The sequence below is a fragment of the Delphinus delphis genome, chromosome 3 (genome assembly GCF_949987515.2).
Source record: "Delphinus delphis chromosome 3, mDelDel1.2, whole genome shotgun sequence".
NCBI classification, from domain to species: Eukaryota; Metazoa; Chordata; class Mammalia; order Artiodactyla; family Delphinidae; genus Delphinus; species Delphinus delphis.
This window is the reverse complement of record NC_082685.1, coordinates 21825947-21843539: the sequence shown is the minus strand read 5'-3', so window position 1 is coordinate 21843539 and position 17593 is coordinate 21825947. Positions and strand designations below refer to the sequence as shown.

Genomic DNA, 17593 nt, shown 5'->3' with positions numbered 1-17593 from the left:
GAATTGAAGTACAAAAGGGACAAGAGGGAGACTCTCCATTGCTGGCTCTGAAGAAGTCAAATGCTGCAGCAGGGAAGGCAAGCAAGAGGCCTCTAGGAGCTGAGACTGTCCCCTGACTGACAGCCAGCAAGGAAATGGGGACCTCTGTCCTGCAACCGCAGAATCTGAATTATGCCAACAAGCCGAAGAAGCCTGGAGGCATTCTTTCCCAGAGCCTCTGGATGCTAACACAGCCTGACTGACATCTTGATTTCAGCTCTGTGACCCACACAAACTATGGTGAACATCCAACGTTTGGGGCTCAATGTCTTACACTTAAATTTCACGTGCTTTAACACTCTCGGGAGGGAACCCACATGTTCCAGTGTGTATCTGAGCAGGAAACCTAGTCACGCTCTGCCTGGACTTCTGACCTACAGAACTGTGAGCTAGTCAAATAGGTATTGTTTTCAGTCAGTAAGAGTGTACTAAAAGAATTAATATTCTACTCAACCTCCAGGTTCATGAACAAAATAAATGACTGTCATTGTTTTAGGCCACTGTTTCGGGGTGGTTTCTTATGCAGCGATAAACAGAATACCTACACTTATGAAAACAGTACGGTATATTTATACCTTTTAACTGCTCTGAACAATCACTTAAAGAATGAGGAACTCTATTATATGCCATCATTGGGAGAGGAACTGGTATCACTTTCTGGAGAGTAGCTCTTGGTACCTAACAACAATCCTACATCAGGAGTTTACCCTAAGGAAATCAAAGATGTGGGCAAAGATTTATCTACCAACATGATGTCATAAGATTGTTTATAACCAAACCCTAGAAGAAAGCTAAGAGCCTCCAAATTGGGACTGGGTTAAACAAAAACAGCTCACCGTCTGAAGGAATGCGCTATGAAGCCCCTAAGAAAAGAATGACAACAGGTGTCAACCAGAGTTAATGAATGGGCTTCAGGAGTTCTACATTCATAATGTATCTGTGCGTTTTTCCTGGGAGACGGTGCATAAGCTTAATCAAATTCTCTGATGTAGAAGAGTATTTAGTGATAAGACAAAATATTTTTCATACTTTTTTCAGACAAAAGAGCAGATTAGGTGTGTGTACATGCAGAGGTGGCTTTTATTTCCTTCAATGAGTTGTTCATTGTTTTCAAAAATTTACTCAATGAACATATATTTTTATATTCAGATCATGTTTAAAAAACTGACAGTCTAAGAACTTCAAATTCTTCAATGTTTCATTACTAAAGCCAGCCAAGTTTTCAATGGGGAAAAGGGGGAAAAAATTGCAAAATTCCTCTACTTTCAATATAATGGTTTAATAAATCATCTAAAACCGATTTCAAAGAATTTCTAAACAAATAATCAAACAAACAAAAAAACCTTCACCACAGTCAGAGGAAAGTAGAGTAAAACTTCCTGACTGGTTCTAAATAGCACATCAAAGTGAAATTACATGAAATAGTTTCTCCCTCTAGTGGAGGGAATTAGAACACAGTGTTAAATTTTTGTGAAAAACTGTACCCTCCTCCCACAAAGTATTAATAATTCATGTCCCTTACATGGAAATATGGAACCAAAAAAGTTAGAAAGTAAAATTGCTTGATATTCTATTAAATAAGTAAGACTAATGATAAGGCTTTGGAATAATTTTCCTTCCTGTCATCTGCTCTCCTTCCTCCCTTCTGTACACCGGCTAGGGTGATTTTTCTGGGACAAAGCTCCCATCATATTGGATATCAAATTTTGTGTTCACCTTTTCTCCATTTAACATTAAAATCCATCATTTGTCATATAATCAGGGGATTCATAACCTTGATTTTTTTGTGTGGGCTACAAAATATTCCACTGAGTGGGTTTACTGGTTAACCATTTTACACATTTAAATTCTTTCCAACTTTTCAATATTATAAGACAAAATAACCGTTTTTATGCATGAAGGCTTTTTTCCATATTGAGAATAACGTTCTTGCAATAAATCCATAAAAATGAGTTTGAAGTCAAAGCAAATGAACATTTTTAAGGCTTGAGGTATCTATCTCCAAACTTCTTTCCAAAAGATTTCTGAGATTTTATACTGCCATCAGCAATGTATCACTTGGTATATAACCTCTACTATAACTGTTGGCTTATTTCCTCACGTAGAGTGCAAGTTATTTGAAGATTGGGGGTGTATTTTATTAAGTGTTTATTCCCAGCACCTGTGCCTAGCACAACGTAGACGGTCAATAAATAATTGCTTAATAAGGAAAATCCCTGCCAATACAAGATGTACGTGTGTGAAAGACAGACTGTGTGTTTTTCTCTAACTGGATAGATGAAAACTTGTCATCTTCTTTAATGTGCAATTTTTTTTCTTATAATTAGCAATTAAGTTTCTCTTTTAGATTGTATTGTAAAAATTCAGATTCTCTGAGGCAAATGGGCCTGGCACTACCCATTAGTTATATAACCTTGGACAAGTTCTATAACTCTAGGCCTCAACTTCCTCATCTATAAAATGGAGATAAGCTCCCATACCACAGAGCTCTTGTGAGGATTACATGAGTTAAAACACATATAAAATAAGAAGAGTGCTTGGTACACAGAATATGTTCAACTAATGCTGAATGAATGAACATGCGAATGCAAACAGTAGTGAAGGGCTTAAAATGAAATAGTCTCATCCCACTCCCACATCCAGCAGTCAAGAAGAGACCGATTCTTTACTCAGGTTTTTAATTGTAAAATACGATATGTGTACTGAGAAGTGCAGAGAACAAAACTGTCAATGTGACAATTAAAAAGAGAATACTTACATAACCAGTACTCGAATCTGAAAGTATTGATACTTGTCAGCATTTCAAAAACCCCCCCATATCCTTTTCCCATCACAATCTCCTTTCCTCTTCCAGGTTAAACACCATCCTCATTTCTTGACAATCCTTTCCTTTAACCTGCATGCATCCCTAACAAAAGAGTTTAGTTTTGTCAACATCTAACTTTATGTAGAGGATCATAGTATATGAAGTCTTTTCTATCTTATTTCTTTCACTCAACATTGGTTTAAAAAATTCACCCACATTGCTGCCTGTAGCTCTAGTTCATTCAATTTTATTGCTGGATAGTTTTCCCACTGTACGAATACACATAATTTATTTAATTTTTGACTCTTAATGAACATTTAGTTTGTTTTCAGTTTGTGCTAATGCAAATCATGGACAGGAATCCTGCTGTACCGGTTATTCCGGTGCATTTACACAGGGCGGGGGTGAGGGCTGCTGGGTCACAGGCTATTTATATACCTTCAGTTGATGGAGAGTGCTAAATGCTTTCCAAAGTAGTTGTGTCGATTTGTACTCCAGTATAAGCAGGGTAGAAGATTCCCATAGTACTCCAGGTCTACAATACCTGATACTACCACACTCATTTATGTACTTGTCAAACTGATTGCCATGTAGTTTCATTGGTTTTGACTCACTTTTCTCTTATTACTTAATGAAGTCGTACACTTTTCTCTGGTTACTGGCTGTTTGGATTTCCTTTTTTATGAGGTTTATGTCAACTATTGTTATTTTTTTATTATTATTATTTATTTATTTTTGGCTGAGTTGGGTCTTCGTTGCTGCGTGCTGGCTTTCTCTAGTTGCGGTGAGTGGGGGCTACTCTTCATTGCAGTGGCTTCTCTTGTCGTGGAGCACAGGATCTAGGCGGGCGGGCTTCAGTAGTTGTGGCACGTGGGCTCAGTAGTTGTGGCTCGCAGGCTCTAGAGCGCAGGCTCCGTAGTTGTGGCGCACAGGCTTCATTGCTCCGCGGCATGTGGGATCTTCCCGGACCAGGGCTCGAACCCGTGTCCCCTGCCTTGGCAGGAAGATTATTAACCACTGCGACACCAGGGAGGTCCAACTATTTGTTATTTTGAATTCTTCCCCATTTCCAAGTAACACTCTTACATGACCATTTTCTGACTAAATTGGAGGCATTATCTGTTCACTTTCTATTTTACTAAGGGTTTAGTTCCTTTACACTCTTCCTATGTCTACACTGCTCAGTAAAGTTTTGTCATCATTAGTTATTCCACTGCTCATGATCTCTTTGACTTGTAGTGATATACTTAAAAATCTACACTGTTGATCAACTATAAACTCTCTCAACATCACACTGTAAAATGAGGACATTCATACCATCTTCCCTTTTTTCTACCTCCTGTCTACCTTCCAAACCTAGCTTTTACATTGTCAAAGTTGAAATTTATATTCTGTTCTATGTGCAGTTAAGTCTTCTGTTATTTGAGAGTCAGTAGGCAGTAAGGTTTAAGACAATAGGCAGAGAGCCTAAACTCAAAGCCTCGATCCAACCCTAAATTAGGTACAGCCTGGGCAAGTTCCTACCCTGTCTTAGCTTCCTTTTCACAAAAGTGGGAATGATATTAACACCAACCTCATAAGGCTATTCAGAGGATTAAATGAGTTAATATATGCAAAAGCACTTAGAGCCTAATATATACTAAGTACACACTAGTGCATTTCAGTACATACCAAGTTAATGCAAATACATACTAAGTATAGTTTAGGTTAGTTATTTGTTATTACATGCAAGTTGACAATAAAAGCTGCAAACCAAGACAGTATTGCCATTGTTACAATGAAATTAATATTGCCCACTGCAGATGTACTGTGTCTCTGTGTATAGACTACACCTCGTTCCATACTGTGTCAGTGTCACTGCCCTTGTGCAGGGTGACCACATACCCCAAGCCGCCTTGGGCTGTTCCAGTTTATACCTGTTGTCCTGATGTTACAGCATTAGAGCACCTCCTTACACTATTGAAGTGTTCTGGTGTGGACAACAAATTAGATAGGTGGTCATTACCCCTGTGTGTCACTGAAAAGGGGGACATCTATAGTGTCAAGTTTAAGTGATTAAAAATCAACCATAGCTTAGTTTGCTTCAGGTTTATGTCCCTATAGCCTTTTCTCCTCTGGAGTTCAAGTTCCTTCTCTTCCTCTCCCTCCTCCCTTCCAACAGTGCCTAATACCTAGTAAGTACAATATGCCTCAAGGTGTTTCTAAGCTCTCAATCACACAATCAATAGAAACCTCTCACTCTAGACTATAGACTTCAGACTATACTACAAAGCTACAGTAATCAAGACAATATGGTAGTGGCACAAAAACAGAAATATAGATCAATGGTACAGGACAGAAAGCCCAGAGATAAACCCACACACCTATGGTCACCTAATCTATGACAAAGGAGGCAAGAATAAACATGGAGAAGAGACAGTCTCTTCAATAAGTGGTGCTGGGAAAACTGGACAGCTACATGTAAAAGAGTGAAATTAGAACACTCCCTACACCATACACAAAAATAAACTCAAAATGGATTAAAAACCTAAATGTAAGGCCGGACATTATAAAACTCTTAGAGGAAAACACAGGCAGAACACTCTGACATAATATGAAGCAAGATCCTTTTTGACCCACCTCCTAGAGTAATGGAAATAAAAACAAAAATAAACAAATGGGACCTAATGAAACTTAAAAGCTTTTGCACAGCAAAGGAAACCATAGACAAGATGAAAAGACAACCCTCAGAATGGGAGAAAATATTTGCAAACGAATCAACAGACAAAGGATTAATCTCCAAAATATATAAACAGCCCATGCAGCTCAATATTAAAAAAAAAAACAACCCTATCCAAAAATGGGCAGAAGACCTAAATAGACACTTCTCCAAAGAAGACATACAGATGGCCAAGAGGCACATGAAAAGCTGCTCAACATCACTAATTACTGGAGAAATGCAGATCAAAACTACAATGAGGTATCACCTCACACCAGTTAGAATGGGCATCATCTGAAAATCTACAAACAACAAATGCTGGAGAGGGTGTGGAGAAAATGGCAGCATCTTGAACTGTTGGTGGGAATGTAAATTGATACAGCCACTATGGAGAACAATATGGAGGTTCCTTAAAAAACTAAAAATAGAACTACCATACAACCCAGTAATCCCACTCCTGGGCATATACCCAGAGAAAACCATAATTCAAAAAGACACATGCACCCCAATGTTCATTGCAGCACTATTTACAATAGCCAGGACATGGAAGCAACCTAAATGCCCATCGACAAGACGAATGGATAAAGAAGATGTGGTACATATATACAATGGAATATTACTCAGCCATAAAAAGGAATGAAATTGGGTTATTTGTAGAGACGTGGATGGATCTAGAGACTGTCATACAGAGTGAAGTAAGTCAGAAAGAGAAAAACAAATATTGTATATTAACACATATATGTGGAACCTAGAAAAATGGTACAGATGAACTGGTTTGCAGGGCAGAAATTGAGACAAAGATGTAGAGAACAAACGTATGGACACCAAGGGGGGAAAGTGGCGGGGGGTGGTCGTCTTGTGATGAATTGGGAGATTGGGATTGACATGTATACACTAATATGTATAATATGGATAACAAAAAAATAAATAAAAATTAAATTAATAAAAAAATAAATAAATAAAATTTAAAAAAATAAGAAAATAATAATGATAATGTTACCATAATTTTTAAAGTCCTAGAAGTCCCATAATTAAAAAGTCAGTTTTATTAAATGCTCAATTCTCAACAGTAAATGTATTTCTTTTTTATTATAAAAAATCTCCATCCCCGTCTCACCCTTCCTCACCCACCCCTTCAAACTAGGTGGCAAGCAGAAGCAAGCCCAACAAAGTCCACCATATCCCCAAAAGCAGAAAGACAGGACAAGGTATGCTGGTGTCATCACTGCAGAGCCCTCCTGCAGGGGGCAAGGAATGGGAACAGCTACCATAACAAATACGAAGGAGACTGGAATGGGCAGCCTGATAAAAGACTTGTATAATTTATACCAATTTATAAATACTTTAGGTGCCCACCAACTCCAAGAGAACAGACCAAACTAACTATACAATGGAAGCCTGCCTCTGCCTGGGCCTTCTCCATACATCAGGTCCCCCTATCAGGAATCATTAGGAAGCCCAAAAAGTTTCACAGTTCCAGCTTCCCGACTGCTGTCATATTTGCCATCTTTGTCATCACAGGCAAATGCCAGTAGAGGCCTTTTGGGGTGCCAAGCCACGGTGAAGGTGGGGGACTCACACTGTACCTCCCACAGCTTGTCTCCTATAAAAATCAATATAGAGAAACCAATCAATACATTAATAATAAGAGACCATACTCATTAAGCACTTACCTACATTAAATCATTTAATCTGCTTAATAACCCTATAGGATAAGTACAATTACTACCCCGTTTTGCAGAGAACACTGAGGCGCAGAGGGGTCACGAGGCAGTGGGTGGCAGAGCAGGATGTGAACGCAGGCCAGTTAACTTAAGAGCCTGTGCTCTGAACCCGATTCTACCCTTCCTGAAAAAACAGCAACAGCAGCTGTTTGTTGAGCACCCCTTATGAATCAGATGGATTATACTTTATCTTAATAAAGTATAATGACAATCCAGCAAGGCAAGTAATGATTTTAAACCCCATTTTATAAAGAAACAGGTGATTGAACAGTTAAGTCACACCTCAAAGAAGCAGCAGGGGAAATAAAAAGGGAAACAGCAGAGTCAGCACATGAAGTCAGCCTGTTTCCAAAGCCACAGATCTTTCTACTAAACCACAATGACTTGCAAATAGATTTCTTTTTCCAAAAATTTTTCTTCCTACTTGTGGAAATTAAACATAATTTTTCCAAAGCCATTTTTTTTAGTCCTGCTTAACATTTTTTCAACCTTAGAGTTAAGATTAATGTAGTAAAATGTTCACAGTGTGGTGCTGATTTAAAAATGCATGATACACTGAATTATACACTTCAAACTGGTCAACTATATGGTATGTGAATTGTATTTGAATAAAGCTGTTTATATATATATACACACACACATATGCATATATATATGTGTGTGTATGTGTATAAAGAAGATTTTTTTATTGAAGTATAGTTGATTTACAATACTGTGTTAGTTTCAGGTGTAGCGCATATACAGCAAAGTGATTTAGTTTTGATTTGTTTTTTTTCTTTTTTTTTCAGATCACTTTCCATTACAGGTTATTACAAGATATTGAATATAGTTCCCTGCAGTATACAGTGAATCCTTGTTGCTTATTTAGAGTAGTTTGTATCTGTTAATCCCATACTCCTAATTTATCCCTCCCCCCACTCCCTTTCCCCTTTAGTAAACCATAAGTTTGTTTTCTATGTCTGTGAGTCTGTTTCTGCTTTGTATATAGTTGTTTTTTTTTTAAGTAATCTATTTCAGGGACAGTTAACCACTCTTCATAATGCTAGGATCTGGCAATCTATAGCCACATGTCTGAGCAAATTTCTGTGTTACACAGACATAAAAAATGGTGTCGGAGGCTGCTACTCCCCTTCCATTTCCCTTTTGGCCTTTAACTCCATGCATGCGTTGCTGCTGCGAGTAAACACTGCAATAACTCTTCTGTAAGGAAGTTTGGTCCCTGATAAGATGTGAGCAGTTTGGACTCAGCAATCCCAATTTTACCCAAAAGGATTACTACATAAGTAAAATGATACTCATCAAAGAATCATTTATAATGGTGTAAAGACCAGAAGCCATCTAAGAGTGGGGCAGCTTAGGTATATACTGGTATAGCCAACGGAATTCTAAACCCCATTAAAAACAGCAGTAGAGCTCAACAGCCATCACCATGTAAGAAGCTGTAAGATCCTGCAGGTGAGGAGGGAGGGCCCCGGAGCAGCAGGAGAGCATGCCTGCATCACATGAACACGAGGGGACATGAAGGCGCTGCATGTCTGGCTGGCTGGACAATGCTCACCAAAATGCTATCAAGAGTGGCACTCTTTAAATCGTGGAATGTCAAGCTTTTTACTTTCTTTGAAGTTTTCTATAGTTTGAATTCTTTTAATAAAGTATCATGTATTTCCAAAAACAATAAAGCTACATTAAAAAATAAATCTGGAGAAATTCTTTCGTAAAATGAATACTCACCTCTCATTTTTCTATTTTCAAGTTCTGTTTTGTTGCTTTTTAAAACAAATCACATCTATTTTAATAATTTCTTAAATTATAAAATGTATATATGTATTTTTTAAGTCCACATACAGGCAAAAGATAGAAATATCCCACAATGCTAAAAGAGGTTGTATTTAAATGGTGGGATCATTCACTCATTCATCCATCCATCCATTTATTCATTCATTCTTCTCCCTTTCTGTATTTTAAAAATTTTGTTACAATGGAAGAATTAAAACTGAATAAAAGGTAAAATATTTTCTTTAATCACTCTCTTTCAGACCTGCCCCTTTCTTTCCTAACTCTTTGCTCCCTCCATTACCTGACTACAATAGTCATAATAAACAAACTTGCCTTAAGGAGTTTGTGCTAATGCTGGCATTTATGCTAATACCCATTTATACTAATGCTGGCCAAGTAGTAATGAGCAGAGATGAAAACACATGACAGGAGAAGGCCTGATGGCCAGAAATGAAAGACAGAGGAGTCTCATTATAGTTACCTGTCTCTACTTCAGCAATGTCGATGAAATGATCTTCCGATGCCGATGCCAGCATTTTCCCATCATGGCTAAAACTGAGGGTCCTCACAGGCCAATCCAGCCTATAACAGAGCAGACAGAGGAGACATTAAAATAACCCAGTGAGAGGAGGGCCCAGTTTCACCCAACATGACATAAAACAAATTTATCCAACAAGGAAAGTGCTGGCAGAGTTGCTTACCTGGAAAAGCACCGAACACACACTAACTCATCTACATCCCAGAGGCTGACCAAAGCATCTGCGCTTCCTGTGGCAAAATACTTCCCCATGGGGTCAAACTTGATACAGATGCAGTTGGATGGATGGGCGTTGATAGACTGCACAGGCTTCAGCTCTGGGTAGCTGAGAAACAAGACAAACAGCAATCAAACTGGGGCAAGAGGACCATGGTACTAAGACGGTAAGAGGAGACACTAAGAAGAAAATGGAAGTAAGACAACAGAACAAATATCAAAGACTGGAATTTCAAAACAACTTTCCTGAAATAAAAAGATGTCAAGGGCTTCCCTGGTGGCGCAGTGGTTGAGAATCTGCCTGCCAACGCAGGGGACACGGGTTCGAGCCCTGGTCTGGGAAGACACATGCCACGGAGCAACTAACCCCGTGCACCACAGCTACTGAGCCTGCGCGTCTGGAGCCCTGCAACAAGAGAAGGCCGCGACAGTGAGAGGCCCGCGCACCGCAATGAAGAGTGGCTCCTGCTCGCCGCAACTAGAGAAAGCCCTTGCACAGAAACGAAGACCCAACACAGCCACAAATAAATAAATAAATTTATTAAAAAAAAAAAAAAAAGATGTCAAACAATACACTGAAACACCACATACCTGAGAATATGAACCCAGACTAACCAACAAGAAGACGTATAGTAGTAAAATTACGGGACTTTAAATTAGATTGTCATCAGACTTTTTGACAGTAACACTTTATGCGAAAAGAAAATGGAGTAACATACTTAAGATACACCAGCAAGAATATATGAATTGAAATGTTTATATCTAGCAAAACTATTAATTATAAAAAGTTCAAATAATAAGCACAATATAATAAAGTATCTTTTTATTTTCTTTGCAGTACGCGGGCCTCTCACTGTTGTGGCCTCTCCCATTGAGGAGCACAGGCTCCGGACGCACAGGTTCAGCGGCCATGGCTCACGGGCCCAGCCGCTCCGCGGCATGAGGGTTCTTCCCGGACAGGGGCACAAACCCGTGTCCCCTGCATGGGCAGGCGGACTCTCAACCACTGCGCCACCAGGGAAGCCCCATAAAGTATCTTAAAATTTTAGAAGTATATAAGCTATAATAAGTATGAACTCAGGGAATCTTGTTCCCCTGAGCTCTTCCTGAGGAATCAAAACTGGAAAGTGAGTTTTGACAATCAGTGACTAGAGATGTACGAGACTTACCAGGCTGGTAATGAGCGTTAAATACGTAGTTTCTTGTGGAAATTATATATGTTTAATATGTATAATATGTAATAGCTGTATAATCTGACAATATATAGTATTGACTATTTTTTTTAATGGAGGAAGAATGAGGAAAGCATATTCAAAAAGCAAAATTTACTATTTTAAGCAATCATATTGGTGGTGGTGGTGGTAGTATTGCTACTCTGAAATATCTGTATATGTAACAAGGGATGAAGGTAATAAGCAACCATGGGATATTCAAATTCTATAATCCCCTGCATCTCTGAGAACCAGAACACTCAGTTTGGAAGGAAAGAGATTTTAACTGGAAGTTATCAGTATGAATTCACAAAGTATCTTATCTTTAAGGTATATACAATACATATACTTCTTAGCTCTGTCCACTGGAAAGGTCTATAAACAGTCAACCCAACAATATGGACATTCCTAGCTCCAATATTATTTTCTAGTAGAAGAATCCAGGAATTCTCAGAATTTTCTGATTAAAGATTTGAGGCAGGAAAAACACAAGATGAACCTGGCATATCTTGTCATACCAGAGAGCAAGAAACTGAAGACTAATAGGATTATGTCAAAAAAAAAAAAAAAGAAAAAACGACTCAGGAACCAACTTGAAGAGGATCCCATTTGCCAAAAATAAGATAATTTGAGCTTCAATAAGGATAATGATTACGATAGACTGAAACACTTCTACCATGCTTAAATCCATGAGTCCATAATGATTCTTTTTTATTTAAAAAACCCTAGGTGATCATCTTTGGAGGTGATAGAGAACTAACTCATTACCTAATGACAAAGGGAAAGAATCAACCATTTATCCTGCTTTCTCTAAATGAACTATATTCCTGGATAACCAAACAGATTAGAGGAAATGTCTCTTAAATTCCAACAAATAAGCAAGCATTTGGAATCAGCAAAATCCAGACTGGGACAAGCTCCACAGGTTAACAGCCTGCTTTTTCAACAGCTAAGTTCTAAGTAAAAGAAAGGGATGGAGGGGGACTCCGTAGTTTAGCTGACTTAAAAGGCATATCAAACTTTTTTAAGTGGGCAAAATTAGAGTATCTAGAGATGCACACTTGGTAGCTAAAACTACAAAGAAATATAAAAATCAAGACTGTTTCTGGGGGAGGGAGTTTTGATTAGGAAGGACAAAGCCCATGGCAAGACTTCTGAGGTGGCCAGCAAAGTGCTATTTCTTGACCTGGTGGAGTTACACAGGTGTTAAGCATATAATAGTTCATTAAGCTACACATTTATATTTCGTGGTTTTCTGTATCTGTTTTATTTTCTAATAAAAAAGCTTAAAAAAAACAACAACAAAAAACACTGCCTACAGAATAAAGTTCAAATTGCTATGCATAGAATTCCAGACCCAAATAACCTGGTCTCAAATTATACTTCAGCTTTATCTTCCCGTTTCAGGACGTCTCTCTTCAGACACCTTACCTGCCACCACTCCCAGCAACCCTGATCTACCAACTACTCTCTAAATAAATCATGCTAATTATCACTTGTTTTGTCCATTGTGCAGTTCCCTTTTGCTGATTCTTAAAATTCAACTAATCTTTCAAGGTCAAGCTCAGAAGCTGCCTCCTTCAACCCCCAACTGCCACAATCAATATAAGCTTCTTTCCTTGGGATTCTACAGCAAACTCCCAGCCTCTCACACAGAGCCTATTTCACTCTGCCTTGCACTGCTCACCCAAGATAACAGAAAGAACAGAATCAGACAGATCTCAATTTCAATTCCACAGTTTCATTCATTTAGAGAATATTCACTGAGATCCTAATTTTGTGTAGCAGATACTGGGCTAGGCACTAGGGATTTAACAGTAAACAAGTTAAATACAGTCCCTACCTTCATGGAGTTTACAGTCTAATGGAAGATACAGAGAAATAAACATGCAATTATAATGTAGAATGAGAAATGCTTCCAACAGGAAGTACACAAAATAAGTTTCTAACCTTGGGGGTGAAGATGGCTTCCCTGGAGGGGAAGTGATATTTAAGTGGAGACTTTAAGGGTACGAATTAGCTATAATTCCAAGTGCATCCAGTTCTAGTGCTCACCAGCTGACTAGTGACTCTGAGTCCCTGATCCTCATCTGTGAAATGGGAAACACACCATCGACTCCCTAGGAGTTCTCTGAGGACTCAGTAAAATATAAGGGGCCTAGTTCAAAGGTGCTCAAGAGAGATTAGAATTCTTTATTACTACAGTTGAACCTTGAACAAGAAGGTTAGGGGTGCCAATTCTCTGCACAGTCAAAAATCTACACATAACTTAGTTGGTCCTCTGTATCCACGGTTCCTCTGTATCCGAGGTTCCACATCCCAGATTCAACCAACCCCGGATCAGGTAGGACTGTAATATTTGCTCTTGAAAAAATCCACATATAAGTGGACCTGAGCAGTTCAAATCCGTGTTGTTCAAAGGTCAACTGTATTAGTCCTTTTGGGTCCTTCAGAATAGACTCACATCTAATTCACCTTGGTATCCACCACAGCACCCAGTGCAAAGATATGACAGTCCCTTCAGCTAGAACCCCTCACCTGAGTATGTTGATACAACCATTGCCATTTGTCAGGAAGAACATGTTATTGTCATTGTTCCAGGAGATTTCATTGACCTCAAACTTGAACTGCTCCTCCGCTTTGGAACGGTGTGTCTTGGCATCAATGAACGTCACCACATCATCCTTGTTGCCTACAGCAATGGTCTGTCCATCGGGACTCCAGCAGATATTGATGTTTTCCCCTGGGAACCCAAATACAATCAGCAAGATAATGTTAGTCCATAATCCTCCAGAAGTTTATTTTGTTATCATAGAAAAACTAGAGCTATCGCCAGAGCTCATTCACTAAGGTCCTCGTCAACAGAAGGGAACTACCATTTACAGATCAACTGGGAGTCCAGCACATTCATCTACAAATGTCCCCCTTTAGTTCTCACGTTTCTTTAAGGGACACTTTTTACCCCCATTTTACAGAAGAAAAAATGGAAGAGAAATGAGCCAAAGTGTCAAAGCTGTGAAGTAACAGAGCCAAGATCTAAACCCAGACTTGACACCAAAGCCTCTAACTCTCTTACACCAGCACTTCCCAAACTCCAGTCATTCACATGCCATTTTCACAATTTTTGTACTATCCATGTAACAGCTGTACTTTTCTTCACTCAAGATTTTTATTAAAATTGACCCCCCAAATTTTTACTTAAATAGCTTTACTTTAGCAATAAATTCTATGGGCTAGTTCTTTTTTTCTAGTAGGCATTAAAATATATACACAATCAGTTTCTAATGTTCATCCATATACCACCTAAATCACTCACATATCACCAGTTGTCTAGTTGGGGAAACCACATCATTCCACCTCCAGGTACAAGTCTTGCCAACAAAGTCCAGTAGCCCACATTGAATACATCAATCAAAAATTTCATCAACTTTACTGATTCTAAGACGCATATTTTTTCACACTTTATTACCTATAATGTATCTTAGAATGCATCAGGATACATCTCAAAATTTTCGGTGTATCATGACTATATGATAAATAAAACTTTATTTTCTTTCCTAATGGTCCATAAAATACTGATGCATCTTATAATCAATAACATCTTAGTCAATAAAATTTAATAAAGGGCCTCAATGTTTATAAGGTAATACATGGTGAAAAGCAGTCTGCAAATGTACTGCACAACTTCCAGGTCATTTTCTCCCAGACCATCAAAGCCATTTATTCCAAGATCAGCCATTCTAGCCTATCAGCAGTTTCCCAAATTCTCCATTCCTTTGCACATGCTCTTCCCTGCTAGAGCTGCTCACCCAATGTACCCTGACCACTAAATCTATACGGCTACCCTAAGAGTTTGCTCAAATTCTGTGAGGCCCTCCCTATCACCCCCAGGCAGACTTAAGCATTTCCATTCTGGGTATCCACTTTGTAGACTTCTCTGTTACAGGATGACCACGTCATATTACGTTAGTGTTTTTTTTATACATATGTCTCTCTCTTTGCACTAAACCCTAATATCCTTGGAGCTGGAAACTGTCTTATTCAGCTCAGGATGTCCTATACCTACAGGGTCATGCACAGAGAAGATACTTGCAAAATGCTTGTTGAATGACTATAAGTAGCTTATCTTCCTACTGCCCACTATCTGAATAGTCACCTTTAGTGTTCACAGTGGCAATGCATTTTGTAGTCCTCACATCCCAGATGCGAATGGTTTTGTCACCAGATGCAGTGACAAAGAGATCAGGATTACTTGGATGCCAACAGAGCTGGTCCACACTATCCCCATGTCCCCGATAATTGTTTTCTTTAACCTGAAAGAACAGAATACAGATGTCACTTCACCCATATGTACCTGCCTCCCCATGTAACTTCTCAACCTTATTTAAACAGAGCTATCTTGTGACCAACAAAAGTTTGGGTAATTAGAGAGTCGAATCCTTCCAAGCCTCTTCCCCCAAACTCCTTCCAATATCCTCCCTCCCTTCCTCTCCAATCAGTCTGAACTGTTCTGAGGATGGGTTCCACATCAATGCCCTTACTCTTTTGCTCTCCCTGGCCTTCCTCCTTCTTTCTGGTTTTCTGCCCTTACTCTGCCACCAAGGGGTCCCAACCCACCTGCTCATTGCCATGGAGGCCCTATCATTTTCAGAGAGGCCCTCCTTACCACCACAGTGAGCCCACCACCACTGCCCCTAGCCACCCCTCACCACCACACAATTCCCCCCACCACTCTCCCACACCCCCACCATCCTCCTCACCGCCCATCCATCCATCCTCCTCACCCCCGTCTTCACTATCCCCGCACCGCGACTCCCCGCTCATCTTCGCACCTCCTTACTACTACACTCCCTACACACGGCCACCTTCCCTAACCACCAGTCCTCCTCTCCAGCATCCCCATCTTCACCCCCTACCACCCCAGCCCGTTCACCCCCTCCTCACCCTCATACTCCTCTGTCTCGCATCACACACGCCCCTCGTCTCCACACCCCTTCACCCTCCTCCCCTTTCCTCACCTCCACACTCCTCACCCCCGTTCTCTCCTTGCCACCACACCTCGCTTTACCACAGTCCTTCTCCCTAGCCTGGGCCGGGTCCTAGCGGCTCACCAACCGGTCCTTCTCCAGCAGGAAGACGCTGGCCGTCTTGTCAAAGGACCCCGAGGCCAGGCGACGCCCGTCGCAGCTCCAGGCCACCGAGTGCACCTTGGCGCTGTGGGCCGGGAACTCGCGCGTCTTGCTGTGGCCGCGGAACAGCTCTTGCATCCCGAGCACGTAGCGCGTCGGGCCGCTGTTCACTGAGCACCAGGGAGCCATCGAGCCAGGACCGCTCTGGCCCAGCGCCGAGGGCCCCATGGACGCCGCGGGGATCGCCATGCCAAGCTGCCTGACACCGGCTGGGTTGACTGCGGGACTGCAGTTGGCCCTGCCGCCGCCGCCGCCGCCGCACGCATGCGCGCGGGAGAGCGCCCACTCTTCCGCGCAGCCGCACTGTGGACCATCCAGAAGGGACTACAAGTCCCAGCCTGCAGCGCGCGCCCGCTTTTGCATTTTCAAATAGTCATAGTTCCACTTTCAGTTTTCCTTACAAATAACGGTTAGGAGGTTTTTAGGATGTTTATTTTACCCTTACCTACTACTTGGTATATATATATTTGTATCCCTGTTTAATCGAAGAAATAAACCAACGCAATTCTTCTAAACCTCCGTTCGCCGTCAGTCAGAAACACCTTTTTTCTAGGGTTGCTCCCCACCTGTCAGCCACATTTCTGAGCTGAAGGCTCTCAATTTCTTGCTGGAGAAGGACGAGCTGGTGAACTTGTCCCGGGTAAAGGGCTAGGAGTTTGTAGGGGCGGGAGGAAGAAGGAGGAGGGGAGGAGGAGGTAGGGGGGAAGAGGAGGTGGGGGAGGGGAGGGGAGGGGAGGGGGAGGGGAGGAAAGAGGTGGAGGTGTTGGGGAGGGGTTTGGGGATGTTTTTAAATATACAAATTCTTTGTTTTTGGAAGGGGCTATATTCACATGATTATATATGCAAAAATATATAAGATACAGAGTGAAAAGTAAATGTCTGCCTGTGTCATGCCCTTTAGACTATTCCCCACACTTCACACCCATACGTTCCAAAAAATATTGTTAAATTTCTTTTGTGGCATTCCAGAGATAGTTTAAGTGTAAATAAGCACCTTGGGAGAGGTAGATAGGTGTGTGTGTATCCTACCCCACCCCTCAAAATGGTAGCATTCCTTACATAACTTGTTTTCTATGGTAAACACCTGTAAGAAATCATTTCATATCAGTATATGCATATGTCTCATTCTTTTCATGGATGCAGTCTTTAATGATATAGATGCATAATAGTTTATTTGACTGATCCCTTTGGTGGACATTTTGTGTCCATGATTTGCTTTTAGGACAATACTGCAGTGAACATCCCTATACAAACTTCATTGTGCACATATGCACTTTTTTATTTGAATAAATATTGCCAAAACACCTGAAGAAGTTCTAACAATCTACATTTCCACCAGCTGCATGGGAGAGTGTCATAAGGTCCTAAATACTAAGTGAGTCCACATATAAAGCAC

At 40.4% G+C, this 17593-nt stretch overlaps 1 protein-coding gene across 1 annotated transcript; it reads right to left on the bottom strand.

Moving 5' to 3' along the window:
- Nucleotides 1–6276: 6276 nt before the first annotated feature.
- Nucleotides 6277–16444, bottom strand: THOC3 (THO complex subunit 3). Its single transcript, XM_060006779.1, has 6 exons — nucleotides 16120–16444; nucleotides 15165–15321; nucleotides 13547–13751; nucleotides 9745–9906; nucleotides 9525–9625; nucleotides 6277–7146 (listed from the first exon to the last, which is right to left on the bottom strand). The coding sequence occupies exons 1-6, from the start codon at nucleotides 16384–16386 to the stop codon at nucleotides 6983–6985; spliced, it is 1056 nt and encodes a 351-aa protein (XP_059862762.1). The 5' UTR covers nucleotides 16387–16444; the 3' UTR covers nucleotides 6277–6982.
- Nucleotides 16445–17593: the final 1149 nt, after the last annotated feature.